We start from the raw sequence: 22,077 nt of genomic DNA, 5'->3' as shown, positions 1-22,077 counted from the left end.
GTAAAGGTAAAATGTCTAAGAAGGTTTTGAATAATTTCTAAACTCAAACATTTGCCACTCAAAATGGTAAAACTACTTACCATCTAATATCTATGCAGTATGCATTCCCTTGCAGCTTGACTAAATTTGATGTAATATATACCAACATATACTCTTCGGATGCTCAAAAATGAAAAAAAATAAGCACCATTAGACGACTAAACAGCTACTGTGGTCTCTATACCTAACAGAACCAGAAAATCAACTCTTTCAATTTACCATTTGTGGTACCTCTACCTGGTACCAAGAGAAGAAGTCGTAGCAGAAGATTGACCTTGTTCCCTGCAAAGACCCATGCAAAACAGCCACCGAGAATGCACCCAAAATCGCCTCCCCCTCCTTCGACTTCTCCTGCCACTATTAGCATCTCTAGTCGTACACCTCAAAACCTCCCCTGGCAGCTCAAATCTACAAACCGGGCACGAGTTATGCACCTCTAGCCAAGTCTTGATGCACTTGCAATGAAACATGTGTTTACATGGTACCTTACTGGCCACCTGACCCACAACAAAATCATCCAAGCAAATAGTGCATTTCTCACCCCTCGCCGATTGATCAATCCTGACTGTCAATACCCCTTCGTTTGCACAATTGCAGTCGTCTATAAACCGCAAAAGGGTATTCAGCTTTGGCATCAATAGGTCGTCAGTGTGATACCGGCTTGGCGGGTTCTCGGAGAGGTACTCGAGTATGCGATCCAACTGTGGCCCAAAAGAGAGAGAGCTTTCTATACCTTGGTGCCGGTTTATGACGACTATAGCATCAAGAAGTTTTTCTATCACTGCTTCTCTGTGGAGTTTCTTTTGCAAGATGCCATAGTCATCATCAGATTGTGATTCATTGTACCGCTCCACTCCCAGCCTAAGCAAAGAGTTTTGTAGACTTCGAAGGACTGGTATCCACTCGTAGAGTGCTAAATCGGGGCCCACAGTCGAAATTTCGTGAGAAGAATTGATGTTGATTTCTTCTACAAAGCTAGACAAGCAAAAGGGGCAAACCAGCTGATCAACACCTTCCTCTTCCATGAAGCGAATTATGTGCGAGCATGAGTGGCACCAAAATTCTGTGATCAGGGGCTCGTGTTGACTGCCCATTTTTACTGCATATGAAAGAAAAGGGATGAGTATGAAAAGCTTTGCTTAATAGTTAATTCTTCCTAATAGTAAAAAGATAGAAGTTGTATGTGTAATAGTAATTTAGAGGCATGTAAAATGAGTATTCTTGGTACGGATATTGAACAAAAGAAAGGGACATGATAATTCATTCATTTATATTTTATAGACAAAATAATCAATTCTTCCAATAAAGGATACTTCTTCTTTTTCATAAACCAAAACAAAATCAAGAGAGAGAAAGAACATATTTTTGCTCGAACAGAGTGCGTTTCTCAATGTAGAAGCGGATTTTTTTCTCTAATTGGAAACACAAACGCACAAGATCTTGGAATTTCTTGAATCAAAACGCACTGAGTAACAAAGATATTCGAGTTGAAGGAAAATAAGCAGAAAGGGACAGAAATCACACCTGAAGAAATTTCAATTCACCGAGTGTTTACCTCAGAAAGATAAAAAAAACTAGGCGAATGATAAATATGACAAGAGAACGAGAGCGAGAGGGAATTGAAAATAATGTAAGAAAGAAGAAAGGCGAGAGCGCGAGAGAGAATTGGAAAGCAAATAGAGACGAGAAAGGAGAGATGCACCCGGTTCCAAGCATTTAACGGACTCTAATTAGCGACAACAGGTAACTAACCTTGTTTTGTCTGCTGACGTCACATTACTTTTGGGGTAATAAAAATTGTAAATTCTTAATTATTCTCTCTCGCCACTTCTGACGAGCAGAGTTGGAAAAAAGTGCCGTGTCGTCTAAATTAAGAATTGTAAATTCTTAATTATTCTATCACGCTGTAACTTTGATTTCATGCTGTGATTAAAATGCACTAGAATGATTGTAATTTGTAAGTTATATTTTGTCAAAACTTGTTATGTTCGGACGTAATTAGTTATATTTGATCACGTTTAATTATTTTTTTATAATTTAAATTAATTTATTTAAGATTTAATATTTGATTAAGATCTAATATTTCTAATTACATGTAATTCGTGTGATCACGTAATGTGTCATGCTAAATTTTCAAAGATGATTACAGCACAGTGTCATTCCATACCATAATTGTACCGTTCTGTAACGGAACTGGCTTCGTGGTGCTATTTCTCCAACTCTACTAACGAGCTTTGTAAATTATTCGGTTAAAATTTTAACAGAGGAATTATGGCTTCATGCAATGCACAAATCATATATAGCACTTTTTTAATTCTACGATCCATGCGCTGCATGAATCCAAAACTGCTATGTTAAACAATTATTTGGATTTGTCTGCCACTACAGATACCAGACGAAATAATCGGCCATTAATTTCTCAATTTAGGAATTATTCGTTTAATATGTACATCATTATTGCAAACTAAACGATTTTACTTATAATTCGCATTTATTCCGAAGGAGTGGGTTAGTGGAAGTAACGACTAATTCAAAGATGAAAAATAGTTATTAACTCAACTTTGAAATAGTAAAATAGCGAGCTAATTTGGAAAAAAAACAAACACATAGGGTGCATTTGGGTGTTAAAGAATAGCAGGGTTATTTGGATTAGTGACTATTCTAAATTCAATCTAAGAGGGTTTGGATGACCCGAATTATGTGTGTTCTCTGGGGAGTGTGGAAACAGCGAAATGCTTGTATCTTCAGCCGTCAGCTCAAACCACCATGGCTGTTGGCGCAGGATATCAAGGAGGAGACTTCAATGTGATTGAAATGTTGTAGAGGTTCAGTTATAAAATTCTGAGAGAAAGGGGGTTTAATTTTAGATTTCTGAAGTTGTAAACACATCTATTTTTATTTATACAACTGGTAGTCGCTACCTGGATTTAAAAAAAAAGACTATTCTAAATTCAGGTTAGCAACTATTCTATGTTTGAATGAAAAAATAGCTATTCTCAATACTTAGGTTAGCACTAACCTTGATGATAAGATAATAGTGCTAACTCAAAACTATATATTCATAATAATTAAAAAATTGTTTAGAATGAATAAAGTACTAATTTATGTGTTGTTTTTTCAACTCACTCTAATCTTTAACTATTGCTTGTTGAATTTTTTTTTTTTTTTGAAATGAAGGGCAGAGGCTGCCGTATTTTATTGATAACTTTACATCATTACAAAAAAACAGAGTAAAAGAAAACTACCCTATGCCTGCCCTCTCCTCTGCATGGCATTGTAGATGAATGACTATACTATCCATGATCTAACCATAATTTCATCTCAAGGGTAATTCTACCCGCTAACATCTCTGGTGGCAAAGTACTTCCTCGGAAAATCTTTTCGTTTCTCTGTTTCCAGATTAACTAGCAGGAACAGAGGAACCCCATCACCCATTTCTTAGTATCACACTCAACAATAGAACCTAAGTACCTAAGTCACTGTTCAAGTCAAATATGCAATGTCTATGGACATTTTATAATCCTTAGCAGCTAAACTGAATTACTTCGAATATGATCGATTATATTTGAATATACACTTAGATGTAATTTTTCCATCAAGAGTTTAGTTTGCAGTTTGAAAATTTTATGGAAATTTAGCTGCAAGCATGACAGGTGATGGGTGTTATTTTGCATAGCACAGTACAATATTAATTAAAAGATTACAAAAAGCTTGCCTTCAACATGGATGTAATACCAATGAGGTCAACAAGCTGTGTTATTATCTCTTGGTGTCCCTAAACAAAGGAAGAATGTCATTAGCATCATCAAGATTGTGTGTTCAAGTACAAACTAATATTAATTCACATATTCACTTCACAAAGTGCTTTCACTGTGAGTGATATATTTTTGTTAAATGTGTTATTGTTTCAGATGAATATCTGAACATAGTTAATAGTAGGGACAATTCAATATAAAGCAAAACAGTTCATTATCAATTTTATATCTATATGTAAAGCACTCGGGTCTTAATGCTTTCATAATAAAAATGCAACAATTATAAAATTTTAGCATATAACATGACAACTTACAATGGAAGGGGGTAATCTAGAAATAAATTGGAATTTGCATCGTAATATCAACGAACTATTGCACGAACTAGACACATGATAAATTCTCATCTCTGAGATAAATTCCCGTTATCAATTTTAGTGAATTTTTATTCTGTTCAGTTCTGTTGATTTCTTATTTTTGCTTGTGAGTCATTTGTGTGGTTATAGGAATCATGCATGGTACTGATAGTATACGCTGATGCTTGCTTTAAATGAACTGCTAAATGTCACCTTTGCTCTGGAAATTCGGTGGATACTAGGGACCACATCATATGGGACTGCGTCTATGCGGCGATTTTTTGGAGGAGTTTGATGGCGCAGTACAACATCTCCATTAGGGATGCAGTGGACATAATCTCAACCTGAATTAATGAAAGGAAACAACATGCACAAGGGTCGCACTGGGACCTAATTAATCTGGGTGGCAAGAGTATGGGCTCTCTAGTAAGAGAGGAATAGGAGGTTATTCTCGGCAAAAAGGAAAGTGGTGCATCAACTTATCACTGATACGGCACTAGAGAGAGAAAATTAGCGAATAAACATTTAGGATAGAATTAGTGAATCTTGACAAGAGGTTGAGATGAGAATTAGTAACTCCTTTGTATAGGCGGCGGAGTTCTAATTGGTATCTGCATATGTAGAACTTGTAAAAATTTTTTTTTTATCAATATACGTGTTATCGGCAAATCGGCAATTTGCCGACCATAAAAAAAAATAAAAAAAAATAGTTCAAATAGTTCAATTTTTAACATCCAGGTTAGTTTACAGACCTCTCACAGAGGCTGTCAATGAAAATCATCCGATTAAAACTAATAGCAATCTAATTAATAAATATACACCATCTGACAAGAACTTAAATCTAGGCTCTTCTATATGAAAATTCTCAGTACTTAGTAACCTATTTCTTCCGAAAGCCTACAAATAGCTTTATAACCAAATCAGGCAGCCAAAATCGTAGATCCAGTTGTATGAAAGAACAAAAATAATTCCTCAAATTAGATGAAAAAAATTTCATCAATTTACTAAACTTATTTGATACAGATATTTGTACATCACAAACAAGAACTAAGAAAGTTCAGTTTCTTATCCGAAATTGCTTCAATTAGTCATTGACGAGAGTCGATCAGAACCAAAGCAGCGATGAACACAGTGAGTCAGTGAGGAGGAGCGGCCAAAGAGAGGAGAGGAGTTAGTGGAGTTTCGAGATGTCTATTTGTTCGTCGTGAGGTGGAGAGGTCGAAACCGGTAGTCTTTCTCTCAATTGTTAGCTATATCGACAGAAATCTGAGTTTTTCTCGTCGCCACCATCCTTGTTTCTTCTCTCTTTCTAATGGTAGAGTAGGTGACCTGATTATAAAATGAATGAAATTTTTTTTTTTTTCGGCTGAAGAGGGCATTTGATGCTATTTCGACTTTTTGTTAAGATAGTGAAACAACGCGCTATTCTGCCTGTTCCAAATAGCAAGTAAGATTATTTAGATGACCCTGATTTAGAATAGCACTATTCTTAGACGATCCAAACATACAGCCGTTCTGAATTCAGCATTAGCACACTATTCTCACTAATCTCACTCTCAATCCAAATGTATAATAATTAGTATCCACTAACCTAAACACAGAATAGCAGCTCGAAATACTGCAAAAGGACTATTCTTCATCCATCCAAATGCCGAGTCAGACACGCCTCTTTAGACAGTAGACCCCCCCCCCCCCCCCCCCCCCCCCCCCCCCCCCATAACATTTGACATGACTAGCCAATCAGATACATGCCTCTTTATCTTTTCCATGTAAAGTGTAACACCCTTGAGCTTAATTTGAAGAATAGAGACTCAATTTGTAACAAAATCAAACAATTTGTATTAATTGCAAAAGAAGCTTAGAAGAGCAACAATGGTGACAAGCACCAGAAAGGGAAATGAGTCTATAAAAATGATAACAAATTTCCTAAATCCAGAAAGCAAACAAACAGCCTTTATATAGGTGATGCTATTCTACTAAACGGATTGTAATTTTATTCACCCAATCTCTAATGGATCGCGCGCTGACACCTCATCCAGACCACCATCTAACTGTGCTGACATTTTAAACAAACTTCTAACTTTTCTTCCCCTATCTTCTCCATTCCAGACACTTAATCGTCTTCTCAAGTTCTGACAACTAGAGCCCACTCTTCTCTTGCTTACTGACTTCCACGGCTAATTGCTCCTTTTGATTCATGACCCCACCTGTCATATTGACCCTTTCCTTTATTTCGCTGCCCAGAGCCTTGCCCTTTCTGACCCTTTTCTCTTCTTCTTTTTCAATTTCGTCCCTGCCTTCGTTATCTCCCTCTTCTTCCCCCAATTGCAATTGAGCCCGTGACATGAAGATTATCAGATTATTGATTATGAGCAAAAATAGCATCTAGGTTAGTTATTAGTAATGAATTGTTATTTATAGACATAACAAATTAGATGATTGTACAAGTAGCTCAATGTATAGGTTTAATGCTTTTCAATTTAAACAAAAGAATAATATGTAATAGCTACTTTGTAAATCATCGGATCAATGCAATTGCCTATGGGCTTTCAAACAAAAAAAAACAAAAACAAAAACAAAAAAAGAAACTCCCCTTGTCCAACAAAATCAAGGGTAGGTATGGATATCAAAATTTCGATAAAAACATAGCACCTCTACATGACTATCGAAATGAAAGCTTGAACGCTGAAGGGGAAACAGTTTATACTCATTATGACCAGCCTTTTACGAAAAAAAAAAACTACAATTTTGAAAACAAAATTAACTAGCTCCTCAAAGCTTTGATCCAATCAATCTCCAGTTGAAAGTCACCAGGTCCGGTCTTGGCACCAGGGACCCCACCTTCAGCATTCACTGATAGAGACATCCCCACTATACGTGAAGGGTTCATCTCCAAATTTGCATTAATTACATTTCCTCGCCATGTAGGCAAATATCGATCTAGAGGGATCTGCCATAAGGAAATTAAAAAAAATAAAAAATAAATGAAGATATTGAATTTTACAAGCTGACCAATGAACAATGACTAAACACCAAATAAAACTCCAATTCCAGCTTCAGCCCATAAAGTTTCAATGTTTCCATTTTGCTACCTCACATTTAACATTTTGACAGTTACCATCCCTGCCATTACATATTCATTGCCATTAAATTCTGCTCCTCAAAGGTGCCAACATAGAACTATGTACACTTAATTGATCGAGTGGGTAATTTACACCAAAAATGGCCAAAAAGGCAAAAAAGAGAAGGTCAGAAAAAAAAAATACTCCTGCACTGGTGCACACACAAATGCCATGGAGCAAATCTTATAAGTAAAATTAAAGGTATACCTTAGTAATGTGCCAGGTGTCCTTTGGTACATATACAAAAGCTTGCCATGAGTTATCTTCCTGTTGGCCAGGTGAATTGACCCAGTTCTCTGTATATATCTGAATTTATGATCAATAAAAGACATAAGATTATCAAAAACCTAATGGAAATTATCAATACTTCATTCAATAGAACTTACAGTAGATATGTAGCATCTCCCATCGCCACAAAGCCTCATAGCTATTGTATCATATGAATCAAGATCGATAAAACCATTAAACTGCAACAAGTGATATTATCGTCACAATAGGCTTTTCATGTGTATGAAATATGAATGTGCTATAAAACGAGGGAAACAAGTAATTTGAGCTAATATAATGTTCACATGAAGCCACTTGTATAGCTAGTGTTCTAACTGCATCAATACTAGTTGAAAAATGAGCTTTCCAATAAATGGGCTTTAATTTCATTCTCCCATCCAAATTCAAAACAACTGGTACTGAACCCATCATATCTGTCATGAGTCATGACTGGACAGGTAAATGTCAATTAATTGATTTGTTTTGTCAATTGGTAAAAATATCATGGTTGATGATTAATCGGGGCAAACTGGGTTTAATTGAGGCCTAATTGAGGCGACTTGATGGTGCACAAAGGCTTAATTTGGGCTATGTTTCTAACTTGATGAAAGTTGTAGTAAGCCTGCCATAATTGGTATTGGTGTAAATCCTCAAGATTAGTGCAAATACCCTTTTCGACCTCATCCCACAAAATCCACTGCGTTTCATTCTCCATGTTGAACATTCGTCTAAATCCAAGGAGAGATTGCCGGAAAATACCCCTTCAACAAACATTAAGAGGAACAACTCAATTGTTGAGCAAATTGTATAACTTTTGGTAAAATGAACAGGCAAGCATAAAGTTTAATTACATGTATTAATGAGAACCTAAGACCAGATAAGAATCACCTACGATCATTCTGATAGCTTTCCACAGAATGGGGTTTTGGCAGATTTAAACAAATATATTTAGTGTATCATCAGATAACACCAGACAATATTAAAATTTATAACTTAAGACTGCTTATGTCCATTTTTTTTGCAAATGATCCCCAAATGCAATCTTAAATTAAAAAATAACCAAATTATGCTAAAATATTGGGTTCATACAGCAAAAAGACCTAGATTTTTATCAAACTATTTCTTGATAGAAACTGCTACGAGTAAACAAAGAAACAGCATGATACCAGTAAGCGGAGCACCGGAATCAGTATCCGGAATCTCTAAAGAAGCCGACGACAAACCTGGTAAAGAAGAAGAAAGATGTCAGATGAGACCTTCATTACTTTGATGAACTTAAATCTCAATTTACTGAAAAAAACAGAAGTACCTCCCAACTCAGAATCAGCGTATAGATGCCACCTACTTATTTCATCCTTGGAATTGAAATGAAACACGACCTTTTCACTTGGCGGCATCAGATCTTCCCAAGTCCCCTTAAGAGCTGAAAATGTACATGAAAAGGAAAATCAGGTACATTCTTTGCATAAAAACACTTTAAATTCTGTACATGATCCTCGCCAATAAACTATTAAATTGAACTCAATAACCTACTAACATTACTAAAACGAGGAAATTAATGATAGTGAGCTTAAGCTAATGAACCAATACCTCGCTTCGTTGCCTGGATCGATGTTTGCCATAGAGATCGAAACCTCGACATTGATGTAAACAGCTCAAAAAAGAGAAGAACTGAATCCGCGAGTTATGCGGCGCGCACTGAAGCAAGCGACAAAAACGAGTTGTGGGCTAAAGATGAGACCGGGAAAGAAATACGAAGAAGCAGAGGGTGTTCACGGGAAAGAGAGAAGATTTCAGAGGTAGGTGATGAGCTTCTCGTTTGTGGTACAGGCGGCGCTGACGAGTGACGAGGGGGGCGGTGAGCCTTGGCACTTGGAAGAGGCGGGGAAAGTGTTGGAGACGACAAGAACCGATGACTCGCGATTACCGATAGATCTTTTCACGGATCTGCTTAAATTAAGACCCGACTCCGCATTCCCTACTTGGAAAGTTCGATAGTTCGGAAGGATTTTTCCATATAAATTTGATTCGTTCGGAAATAGTTGGATCATACAGAGATCACATAGACGGAGAGTGACTAATGTGCATTCGAATATAAATGAGTCGAAATATATACAGTTTAAATTTGATTTTTTAAAATTCAAACGGTTGATTCTAACCGTTCATTTTGTTCTCCATATTAATATGTGTTTGGAGATCAAATTTTATATTTTTCTAAATTTTTTTTTACTATTTATTAAGTATTTTACAAAATTATTGATCCAACGGTGGCTACTGATTTTAATATTTTGTTAAGCCACCGTTGGATCAACAATTTTGTAAAATACTTAATAAATAGTAAAAAAATTCAGAAAAATGTAAAATTTGGTCTCCAAGCACATATTAATATGGAAAACAAGATGAACGGTTCGGATCGACCGTTTGAATTTTAAAAAGTCAAATTTAGACCGTATATATTTCGGCCCATATACATTCAAATGCACATTAGTCTCTCTCTCTATATATATATTTTTAAAAGGTGGGCGATAACAATCTGGTAAGACCTAATTAATATAAGTTTCGAGTTTATTATCATATCATTATTTTTTTGTGCGATGAAATATTATGACATTATATCTTATTTATATTTCAAATGTCAAATTTGTAGCTTGATTTCTATGAACCATTAATATATTTATAGAGTTCCTTCAAATTGTAGGTTCATTTGTTGTATGTAGTTCCGTTTTCACGTATGTTAAGCGCTGTCATTTAAATTTTCAGTCATTGTATATTTTTGCCAACAACAAAAGCTAACAATATCTAACTAATCTGCATGCAATATTAGGGAAAATTGAGCATTTACCTATCAAAACTTTGCAAGTTGAAAGTTGTTCATAGAAACCTGATATTAGAATATTTTCCCATCAAAATTCTAATTCATCCGTTCCTAACCTTTTATGCTATGTTAGTATTTGAATTCATTTGTAAATGGTTTTGTATTATATTAAAGAAGAAGAAGTTACAGCCTATTAAATAGGCAGGATTACATGGTGTGTTGTACTAAAAGTTAAACTACAATTTGAGCTGTAAATAAAACAAATGTAACGGATCTGATATTCTCTGAAATTTAAGAATCATTTTTGTGCCGATTGCCTCCAGTATAGACTTGAAATGGAGATCTCGTGTTTATGGTTATTAGTTCCCCATTCACAACACCTTAAATAATCTAACATCAAATTTTTCATTTAAAAATATGTTTGGACAAAAATCCCCTTTAAATAGGACATGAAATCATGAATACAGAGAAAAATGCTTGCAGTAGCCACCGAGAAGAGTGAATAGGAATGATAAATTAGCGATCCAGACTTATTTAGCATCATTATTTTCCTTATCGTTCCCCTTCACCGGTAACCAGAAGCTGTGTAAAAAGGGCACACCATATTTGATCGTGTGCTGAGCGTTAGTCATGCTCGCCCTTGTTAAAGGCTTGTAGTAAATGAAATGTGTTGTACGAATTCAGGGGAAGGGAAGAGAATGCCATAATTTGTCCGAGTATATTTTTAATAAAATTTTAGTGTTGAAGTATTTAAGAAATAATATGTATGGGAAGATAACAGATGATTTCTTATAGGTAATTGTCTTTACTTGCAATTTTGTATGAGGAAGTTTCTAATTTTACATAGTTCTGATAAATACACACCCAAATTTTCCCTTGAATTTAACCAGATAGGGAGCAGAGTCGGTACTCTTCAATGGAACTTCTAATTGTGCATGTTACGTATACTATATCAACCTTCTTATTAAAAGCCGATTTGTAATGTCATAATAGTACTAATAATAATCATAATTTTAGCAAACGTCTAATCTTTATGGTACATTCAACTCATATGATAATATCTTTGAAAATACTATTCAAATTAAAAAAAGTTAAACATGTTCTTAATTAGTTAACGTTAAGCATTTAGTGGTTTAGTGGCGATATAATGATCAATAAACCACAGTACTGATATAGATCTTTCAAATTATTTCTTTTCATAGTAAATGACATAGCATATCAATCGTAGTAAAATCATAATATAAGAATGTTGTTGGCAATGAAACAACAGGAAACCAGAAGCACGTCAAGTCATGGACAGCAAAACGAGATTCTCAGCACTAATACTTCTCAAGCAAACAAGATTTTCATACAAATTCACTATTTTCTTTCTTCACCAATGACCCTTTGAGGACCCAACTAAACTGTAGGAATTGAGCACCGCAAATTATTTCAAAGTATATTCATCAAATCCAGAAAGTATTTATATGGTCATGATCAAATTATCCAGCAAACAGACCTAAAATAGAGTCCTTGTGCTTGTGATATGTACAAACCATGTCAAGAAAAAGAAAATTTTCAAGAGAAATAAGTAATGCAACACATGCATTGGGTTCCTGAACTTCTACTCAGAACTTGAAAATATTTTTATGTACTTTCAGTACTAAGCGACAAGTTAATGAGACTCTGGTATTAGTCCTCTTATAGACATTATTTTGTTCAATGCCACTTAATTCAAGTTCCTCTGGAGAAGAGTTTGTCTGCTTGAACTCGGGACACTTGGCAATATTTACAACCTAAAAAAGTCAAACCAAAACCAATAGGATAAGTGAAAGAAATAAGACGAGCACAAATCAACTATATTCAAAGCAATTAAGTATCATAAGCTAGTCGTACTAACCTTGTCTAAACTGTGCAATTCTGAGTCTTGTATACCATGCAAATAATCTGAATTCAGAAAATAAAATTAAGAAAAATTATTGCTTGATGAAATGCTATAGTAAACTCGAATAATGGAAGATGGATAACATAAAAGTTTTACCTGAATAGGCTTGGTCTTTGAATATTACCATGCTACATGGCATCAAGAGTAAAGAGCAGTTCTTCTGGCCATCATTTTTCTCATTTACCTCAGATTCTTTCATTATTACCTCATCCAAATTCGGATCTCTCAACCTCTGATGAGGGGTGAACTCGATCACAACTGGTGACATGAGGGAGATAATTGCAACAACTGGAAAATAGGCAGGACCATCTTGGTGGGGCTGAGAATACGTGACATTTAATTATTATATACATTTGTGCATTAGGTCAAATTAAAAGATGTTAATTTCCCAACTGCCCATAAAGAATCACCCATTACCAAGAACTAGCATTTGATCTAGTGGCAAAGGCACATGCCCTCTAAGTGGGAGATCATAGGTTCGAAAGGAATCCCTTGTTGTAATAAAAGGGGTATGGATCTGGAAGGCATAGACCTCCATCTCTTTCTCAAGCAAAAGAATCACCCATTACCATTTTGGTCTCCAACTATTCAAAAGTTACAGTTTTGGTCAATACTGACCACATTTTGTTTAGAAGAGGTCAGAAATTCAAGATGACTGGGATTCAAATTTGTAAGTTTTGGAGGGTATATTGTTCAGTAAAAACTAAAAATCCATTCTGTAATTGCACTAAGTAGTAAATTTGTAAATTCTTTTTTTATTAAAACAGTACGATAGGTCCAAAATGGTAATGTTGAAATTTGAAGGACCCAAATGAAAATTTTAACCTAAAAAAAAAAATAAAACAGCAAAGTGGCATAAACTTCTTTTTCACAAAAAGAAAAATGTAAGATTTATTTTAGACACTAACCATGATCCCTTGATGAGGAAGATATTCATTGATCAGTACATGGTTGATTGCTGAAGGAAACAAGCCCGTCTGCTGACAGATTCTGCAAGTGATCTTTTTCAGCCAAGGTGGCACTGCAAAATTATAGTTTTTAAATATGCAAAATTAAGAATAAAGTACAGAAACATTACTCAACAATAGAGGAAGTTGATATCATGTCTTTCTGTTTTGGACACGAGTTGATTTATCCCTTATATAATTCCTAGTTAATTAGATAATAGGAGAAAGTACTTTGTATTTTCTTTTGTTTTTGAAGATATACAGATGTTTCTCAAAATATACATTATATGACATAACAACATGATATTGCACAAAGAAGAATCAGGAAACTAGAATCAGATCATGCTCAATATACTCACATTCCTGGGGAAGGAGCCCCTTTTCATGGACAACACCACCTAGAAAGACAAGCAGAATAAGATGAATCAATGTATTTAAAATTTGCCAAATTACATAAATTAAGAGGGACATGACAAAAAGAAAGACTAGGAATATACCCCAATTTTGTAACCTCCTGTTCTTCAATGATTTCCATCTCAAAGCTGGAACTTGATTTATCTGTAGTTCAGCATTTTATATAATCAGAAGCAAATTATATAATTTCAAAGGAAAACTAGCAGGATTATATTATTGCAAAAAAGCCCACAGTAGTTTCTGTTATTCACAGATGACATTGAATATTCTCACGTTGCCATCTAGCACCCATATATTTGAGACATTTAACAAACAATTATTAGATAATAATGTTAAATATGGTATCATCTGTTAAATATTGATGATTTTTCCCTTAATTTAATGGATTATTTCTCTCACCGTTAATAAATCAGAACCAAGTAGAACAGTCACACTCCAGTGATTTACTAGATAAAAGATATTTACTTGTGATTATTTTAGTTTTGATTGTCAATTTATCTCAAATAACAGAATAAAAATTATTGCTGATTACAAAGATTATGGGGTTCGGAACGCAAAAACAAACACAAAGTTCTTTATTTTATTTTTAATGCAAAAAAGAAAGGAAGAAATGAGGAGGTACTTACATGGTGAAGCAGCTCTGCTTGCTCAGAATCTGAGATGAAATTGGGGATGTAAATAACAGTTGGTAGAGATCCCACTACGAACTCGTCGAGATCAAGTTGTTTTTCCTCCTGCGGCTCTTCCATTTTTGCGCTTCAACTATTGGTTTCAGATTTCCCACGAGAGAAAACTAGAGGCGACGCAAGACTGTTGACTGGGCTATTACAGGCCTCGTTTGGGTTTTATAAAAAAATTACACTTTTATTGCTATTGTTAGTGTTATCGATTCTTAAAAATAATTAAAGTTATGGCCCAATCAGAACCCAATTAATATTTCAGTTTGGGCCTTTGGGATATATCTTTTTCTGCCCTTGGATAAGTTTAGTCGTCACTTTTTCAACGATAATGTCTTTAACTTGGTGTTATCAATGGTAGAGGTGCTACTTTTATCCGATTATCCGAATCCGACTCAGAATTGAATCGAATCTGATTTGGATTTGATTAATTTCGATATGGTATGATTTAAAAAATATAACTGATTAAATTTTGAGTACGGTTACAAAATTAATAATTTAATATCTGACTCGGATCCGAACCGAAACCGATACTGTAATGGGTAGGATATGGATTTCATTTAATTATCCGACTCATAACCGAACCTGACCCGATACCCGTGTAAATACCCAATAAAATATATATTAATAACTATTAATATATAAAAATACAACTTTGCATATTAATTTTTGCACAAGTCGTGGTGATCCCAGTACTTTTTTTTAATGTGAGAAAATAGATTGCAGTCACATATTCGCTATGTTTATACACATAGATGGATGCCAAATTTATTCCTTCCGTAACAGTCGCATTAATTTTTTAAATAAAATTTATTACTATGAATACATCCTTCAATATTTGCTTTAATATCCTCTGCATAATAATGAAAATTTATTGCTCTCATTGATATGTCATTTCTATAAATTATTAGTATTTTATTTATAGATTTTTTAAACCATAGAAAAGCAAATCATCATTTCTAATATTTTACTTTTTAAAAATTATATATTTTCTTCAATAGTTTTATTTTCAAAAGTTATTTTCTCTCCATCCTCCTGATTTTTTTGTGACATATACCCGCTCCGGATCCGGAATCGCCCCGTGTTCGAACCGGATCCGATAATCTACAAACAAGTTATGAGTATCTATCTACCCGGAACCGAAAGACTGGACCCGAAATATCTATAGGTAGATAGGTATCCGGATCCGAATCTGATCCGATTTAAAACAAATAAGTATATGAATTGAAATTCGGACCCGAATACTTTTAGGATACGGATCCAAATATAATAGTATTTGGAGCTGACCCGATCTAATACCACCTCTAATCAATGGATGTAAGAATTAATTAATAACCTACACGATGTGTATCTAACATCAATCTGAATTAATGTCTGTCATTTCAAACTTTGAGACATTATATCTTACAACTAATTACGATTTACGACTGGGAGTCTGGGACCAAATAACACTGCATTAAATTCTTTCTCGACGGATTAGCACCAAATGAGAATAGAAGGATCTGTTTAATTAATTATGAGTAGTTAACAATATGTACTTTTCACATCATAGGAACAAATATAGGCACTCCGCTTACAGAAACATCTCCGGTGTGTAAAAAATAGGCCATTTTTTTTTTTTTTTCTGGTTTAAAGCTTATATGTATTTTTATTAATCAGGATAAATCAGTTATACATAGTTTCGTACTGTACTAGTACATACAATATTTGTACCAGTATATAAAGTATTACAACTGAATCTCTTTACAAAAGTAGACAAAAATCAGAAAATAAAAGCAGAGAACCAGGGGTTTCTATGCTCAAATTGGTAGATATATATTGAGCATGCAAGACTTTTTGTACTAGTGCTCAGATTGGTAAATTGTGAGCATGCATAATTTATTGTCATTAGCATAAAATAGTGTTGCTGTAATCAAAACGAGGCAGGGAGATCCAGAAAAGCATTCGTGCTCAGATGAAGTTCGTGTCTGATTTATTCAGACAAGAATACAGCGAGAACAGAGAAAGGTCGAAACAGAGAAGAACGAAGAGAAAGAAGAGAAAAATAAGAAAGAGAGATGAAGAGAAGGAAGAAGACCACATTACTGCCAACAACATCACTATCATTAACCATAAACACGTATCTTATTTATTTATATAGATAGTAGAACTGCAGGCGAGATGGACCGAATGCACGGCATCTCTATCCAATCCCGATAAATCGAGACGAGAGAGTAGCAAGACGAAATGGTAACCAGATCCATTAAATTAAAGTACTACTAGAATTGAGTGAGACGGAGTGCACAGAGTGAGTACGAAAGGCTTATCCACCCCTAAGAAACAACTTGAATTAGTGATATGATGCGGAACATGAATAGTTATGTGAAGTTGTTTGGATCCATTATTCGGAAATAAATCTGTTACGATTCCAATAAGAATTGTAGGACCCTTCTTTTTCAAATCTAACTATCAATATTTTAAAATGCACGAATCTCTAAATAAATGAGTGGTTGAATTTGGAAAAGCAAGTTCCTACAATTCCTTAGAATCGTAGCAGATTTATTTCCCCATTATTCTAGTTCGAATGAAGAATAATTGGTGGAATGAGAAGAGAGAGGACGAATGAAACGACAAACTTAATTGATTCTCAAAATCACTTACGATATGTCCAAAAAAATTAGCGGAGGAAACAAGAAGAAAGTTTTTTTTACTAATTAAAAAAATAGGCCATATTGCCTAGATCGAGGTGTCAACAGGTCGTCTAAAAGTGTTTTCATACGCTTATTCTTATCTTATATGTATTTGTTAAACTACACAAAAATAAAAAATTATTCATACTTGTCTTATCAAATACACTACGTACGGGTCGAATAAACGGATTAAAGAATGTCATCGACTAATAGATATATGAGGAGAGATCAAGTTACAACAATTTTTGAGTTACAACAAGTTACAACAAGCATTTTCTACATTTTGAAAGTTCAAATCGTCGATCCAAACCGTTAGATGTTATCTCTACAATAAAATGTGCTTGGAGACCAAATTTTATATTTTTTTGAAATTTTTTTACTATTTATTAAGATGGGTATAAAATTCAATGGTCTAAATTTGACTAGTTTTTGTACCCATCTTAATAAATAGTAAAAAAATTTCAAAAAATGTAAAATTTGGTCTCCAAGCACATTTTATTGTATAGATCACATCTAACGGTTTGGATCAACGATTTGAACTTTCAAAATGTAAAAAATACTTGTTGTAACTTGTTGTAACTCAAAAAATGTTGTAACTTGATTCCTCCTCTAGATATATATAAGTCATAAATAAAACTATATCATATCATATAAAATAATGCGTAAGAAATAGGTCTTTAGTCATACCTTTATCTGTTATATTTTAAAAAAAATCTTACACATACTCGAGATAAGTTATAAGTTAAATAAAAAATAACCTTAGTCATATCCGTCTAATTAAATACAGTACGGATTGGTAAACAAGTAAAAGAGTGTCATTGACACTCCTACATGGGAATTGGGAATATCAATAATACATGAGAGGGGAGATTTTTTGAAACATTAAATTTTACATGGGAAACAATGTTTTTTATTAAATACACATTTATTACATTCATTCACCACATAAACATTCATTCACCGCAAGCACACATTAACATTCATTCACCGCAAGCACACGCCAAAGCATGTTTCTGGTATGAAAACGATTACTCTCCTAGAGAAGATACCCAGAATCCCATGATTTTAATATTTTGATAGATTCTTCCTAAAAGTGTATTATTGCCTTTTTAAATAGACCTCAGACCTCAGTTAACTTTTTCTCTAAAGCAAATTATGATGTCAATATCACTTCTGGTTCATCTTGCCACAGCCGCCAAGTTGTCTGAATGCACAAAAGAATTCAACCGTCTTTTCACGGGGTGGCAGATTCTCTTTTATCACCGGTTCCTGTAGAAAATCTTTGATCCACCGAGCAAAATGTGGGAACTTAGCTTCATGATTTGCTTTGAAGCCTGCTGCCTCCTCTGCCACCCCAAGCCAAAATGCCATCCATCCGACGACTAAGTCAGTGTATCCGATATGATCACCGGAGAAAAACTTTTTTCCTTCAAGTTCTTCGTCTAGAGCTTTGAGTTGCACTTGTAGATTCTCTATCGAGTTCTCTTTTTCTTCTCCTTCCATGTGAAAGGCCTTCCTTGCCTCTTCACGACACTAAATAAAAATAAATAACAAATAGAAACATCGAATTCATTATGAAAAAAAAAAAAAATAACAACTACTAGCTAGATAACAACCATTACTATCATCTATTCACTACTTAAGAAGCAATATTATTTCTGTATTATACAAAATAAATAAATTTTTCACCTTGACATCAACAAAAGTGGCCCAAAATCTTGCCTTGGCGCGCTCATGCGGATCCACGGGCAATATCGGCTTATCCTTCCATGTCTCATCGATATACTCCAAAATGACAAGCGACTCAACAATGGGTTTGCCGTCATGTACCAAAACCGGTACTTGTTTATTGATAGGATTGTACTCAAGTAGAGAGGAACTTTTATTAGAGAGATCTTCTTCTATATATTCATACTCAATTCCCTTCAATTGGAGAGCCCATTCGACTCTTCGAACTGCCGGGCTAGCCCACATGCCAAACAGTCTCACCTCATAACTAGCCACCATTTATTCTATGTTATTTCGGAGTCTTTATGAAATGAGAGGTGCAAGTGTTTTTTTGTGTGTGTTAAGCTTCAAGGGGGTTGGTATTGGGATGTATATATAGGGGATTTGGAAAGGGAATCAATGGAGTGTGTGTGTTTTTTTTTTGAAGTAGATGGAGTGCATCGTTTCAGATTCTTATTTATTACACGCATTTATATCGGAAAAAGGAAGTTACAAATGAGAGGTAATTAATTAATGAAAATAACGCTCAAACTAATGATAAAAATTGTTTTCTTGTTTGATTTGATTGGGTGTCAAATGGTTTTAGATCCTTTGGTTGAAGTTGCCTCTAATTAATAATACAATTAAACCGACTAACTTTTTAATTTTGTCTCGTTTATTTTATTCCTATCTCAATATACTACAAGAATGAGACAATATTCGCAAGAGTAAAAAGTACTGTAAAGTTACATCGACATAAAAGTGCTTTTACTGAGTGTGTCGGTATTACCAACAGAAGTATCCATAACGATACTCTCACGAATACCCTCGCGGATACTATCTCATTCTTGTAGTAGATCTTTTCCTCTTAAGAGAGGCGATAAATGAGAAAGGGGAGGTAGTACAATTGGCTAGGAAAATGCAATTTCACCTTCTTAGGTTCCCAACCCTAAACTCTCGTTTATTGGTATTCAACCTAAGTTATTTGTCAGGTTTACTAAAGGCATCCACCATCTCTCGAATAGTGAAAAAGTTCACCTCTCAGTTACTATTTGATCTCGCCTCACGGCTCGAAATCCTACCTCAAATACTTAGTTTAGTTGAAAGAAACATCAAGGCCAAAATACAAGAAAAGATACTATAAACATCTAACAGTAGACAACAAGAATCATTTAAACAATTTCAAATAAGCAATTAAAATAGTACCCAAACAAATAAACACAAATATTCAACACATATTCAAACAACATGCATAATAAAACAGAGTATCCGACTACATCATAACCTTATAAACTAAATAAACTACTCAGACATGATCAAAAACCAAATAAAACAAGTGATAAAAGAAATAGCCATGACAAAATCCGAAGAATAAAGAAGATCCGTGAAGAACTTTCGTCTTTCATCTTTCGCTTCTCAACTTCGTCTCCAAGCAAGTCGTCCAGTCCAAACCCTAGGAATTGCTCTCTTGCTCTCAATAATGCAGAATGCCCCCCTATGTAGCAGGAAATCTCGTTTTATAACCTTTTTGACCGATTTTCCTTCAATTTTCCTATATTTCCAAATCTGTTTTGTTTTCGGAAAAGGCTGTCGCAACCCGCGTCGGATGTGAAGCGGCCCGCGTTCCTGTGTCTCTCAAGCGGTAATTGAGCGCTCGCGTCTGTGGTCGCATCAGGGTTTGATGCGGCCCGCTTTGGTTGTGACGCCCCGGGGCGCGTTGAGAGCTTCAGAATTCAACAACTTCCCTGATTTCACTTGTTTTCTGCAAAATGAAAATAAAAGCACAGCAGTACCACATTCTATAGATCTTCAATGTAAAAGACACGATTTGGTGGTTTAAAACACAGGTTTTGGTATAAAATTTAGTCAGTTTTATAGATTAAATAACGAGACATCAACTAACTTCCATGTGTAGCCATCACAATGGCGGTCTAGACTAACAAGCAAAATCAAGAAAGATCGAACATAAAGCGCAAACGCAATCGAATAACAAAAGACTAAACAATGATCAAACAAAATATATATGAAAGCATCATGAGTAACAAGGTTTACTGCCTAGGCTTAAGAAGTATGCTTAGCCACAAAACAATATGATTACAAGAGAATAGATGAGGGATACAACCATAAATGAAGTACCCCACCTAGATCTCTATACACTCCTCTCAACTAATCTATGAAATAAAAACACAAAAATGATCTAAGATATGTTTCTCTTCAATCCAGAGGGTATATATAGCAGTAAGGGGGCGCCTGAAGATGAGTAGAGTCCAAGCAATCTGATATGGATACAGTTGGAGCAGTTATTCACTAAAGAGTGTCTTTGGTTACAATCTGTATAGGTTCATATGGACTATACCTATATAGTGTCGCTGTTGGATTTGGCTATCTCCTAGTCCATATTGGGCTTGGGTCTGTATGGGTTCATACGACCCGTAACATAGCCCTAAAACCAATGCTATGCTTTTTCGATCGACCTGATTCTTGCTCCATATAATGTAAAATAGCCCCAAAACATGGTCACATTAAAACATAAACTTAGACAATAGTAACCTGTTTCATTAAATAATTAAACATAAAGGTGAGAAAACAAGACAAAATCTAAGTCAAAACCCTACGTAATTTACTCATAAATGTGGCTTGATCACACCTCGAGGTCTTTCTCCACTTCATCAACCCCGGGCTTAACAGGTCGCTAATGAGCTGCGTGAAGTTGTCATACCCCACCCCCGTCACAACATCTCTAGTAATGGGTACGTTGGGGTGGGACACATGCCACATACCCATCCTATGTAACACTGGTGCATATCGCTCGTCGTACTTGATATTGATGTAGTTATTCCGTGTCGCTGTGAGAGTATGAGTCTACATTAAATTTCAAAATAAACAAAAATATAACTTACCTACTTATTCAAATGAAAATTTAAATTAATTGCAGGGAGTTATCAAATGTAAACTTATATATAAATTTGTGATCTTTGGTTCTTGTATGGGAACCAGCACACGTGACTAATACTCTCCTTCGTCATGTGCGAAAAGACGGTAGAGGCCAGCTCCAAATTAAAATCCCATGCTTAGTAATCTTCAATGATTTCTTTGATACCGCTTGTTGACGCCATACTAAAAAAATATTGTAAATTTTGAACACCATTGATAAAAAAAATGTACAATTTCAGATATTACAAGCCCGTTTTTATCGCATTTATGATCAATTTTGGTCTAAAATAAAACAAATACGTTAAATTAAAAATATTCTAAATTTTGGACCTTCGGTAAAAAAAAATATTACAATCTTACGAAATTTCAAACAATACAGGCCCAATTTGGTGTATTTCTGATCAAATTTGGTATAAAATACTACAAATATGGTAAATTAAAAATATTCTAAATT

General features: G+C 34.7%; 4 protein-coding genes across 6 annotated transcripts; all 4 read right to left on the bottom strand.

Annotated features, from left to right (window-relative positions):
* Nucleotides 1-172: 172 nt before the first annotated feature.
* Nucleotides 173-1,131, bottom strand: LOC144547422 (E3 ubiquitin-protein ligase SIRP1-like). Its single transcript, XM_078296075.1, has one exon. It carries the CDS (start codon nucleotides 1,062-1,064, stop codon nucleotides 273-275), a length of 792 nt encoding a protein of 263 aa, XP_078152201.1. The 5' UTR covers nucleotides 1,065-1,131; the 3' UTR covers nucleotides 173-272.
* A 5,641-nt stretch (nucleotides 1,132-6,772) lies between these two features.
* LOC144547606 (NADH:ubiquinone oxidoreductase intermediate-associated protein 30) lies at nucleotides 6,773-9,425 on the bottom strand. 3 transcript variants are annotated; one of them, XM_078296296.1, is made up of 7 exons: nucleotides 9,127-9,419; nucleotides 8,846-8,959; nucleotides 8,703-8,759; nucleotides 8,206-8,297; nucleotides 7,656-7,736; nucleotides 7,477-7,575; nucleotides 6,773-7,097 (listed from the first exon to the last, which is right to left on the bottom strand). In XM_078296296.1, exons 1-7 carry the CDS (start codon nucleotides 9,176-9,178, stop codon nucleotides 6,912-6,914), a joined length of 681 nt encoding a protein of 226 aa, XP_078152422.1. In that variant the 5' UTR covers nucleotides 9,179-9,419; the 3' UTR covers nucleotides 6,773-6,911. The 3 variants fall into 3 exon arrangements, with proteins under 3 accessions (XP_078152422.1, XP_078152423.1, XP_078152424.1); XM_078296298.1 differs by lacking the exon at nucleotides 6,773-7,097 and adding an exon at nucleotides 7,114-7,270 and having other exon boundaries at nucleotides 9,127-9,425; XM_078296297.1 differs by lacking the exon at nucleotides 7,477-7,575 and having other exon boundaries at nucleotides 9,127-9,424.
* Nucleotides 9,426-11,848: 2,423 nt separating this feature from the next.
* Nucleotides 11,849-14,462, bottom strand: LOC144547568 (oxidoreductase). Its single transcript, XM_078296239.1, has 7 exons — nucleotides 14,263-14,462; nucleotides 13,720-13,780; nucleotides 13,582-13,620; nucleotides 13,184-13,296; nucleotides 12,372-12,594; nucleotides 12,231-12,277; nucleotides 11,849-12,126 (listed from the first exon to the last, which is right to left on the bottom strand). Exons 1-7 carry the CDS (start codon nucleotides 14,383-14,385, stop codon nucleotides 11,959-11,961), a joined length of 774 nt encoding a protein of 257 aa, XP_078152365.1. The 5' UTR covers nucleotides 14,386-14,462; the 3' UTR covers nucleotides 11,849-11,958.
* Nucleotides 14,463-17,869: 3,407 nt separating this feature from the next.
* LOC144547424 (glutathione transferase GST 23-like) lies at nucleotides 17,870-19,078 on the bottom strand. The gene is made up of 2 exons (XM_078296077.1): nucleotides 18,672-19,078; nucleotides 17,870-18,515 (listed from the first exon to the last, which is right to left on the bottom strand). Exons 1-2 carry the CDS (start codon nucleotides 18,987-18,989, stop codon nucleotides 18,150-18,152), a joined length of 684 nt encoding a protein of 227 aa, XP_078152203.1. The 5' UTR covers nucleotides 18,990-19,078; the 3' UTR covers nucleotides 17,870-18,149.
* Nucleotides 19,079-22,077: the final 2,999 nt, after the last annotated feature.

This window comes from Carex rostrata, chromosome 31, assembly GCF_964058835.1.
Source record: "Carex rostrata chromosome 31, lpCarRost1.2, whole genome shotgun sequence".
Classification (NCBI taxonomy): Eukaryota; Viridiplantae; Streptophyta; class Magnoliopsida; order Poales; family Cyperaceae; genus Carex; species Carex rostrata.
Note: the sequence above shows the minus strand (reverse complement) of the source record. Positions and strands in the feature narration are given on the sequence as shown.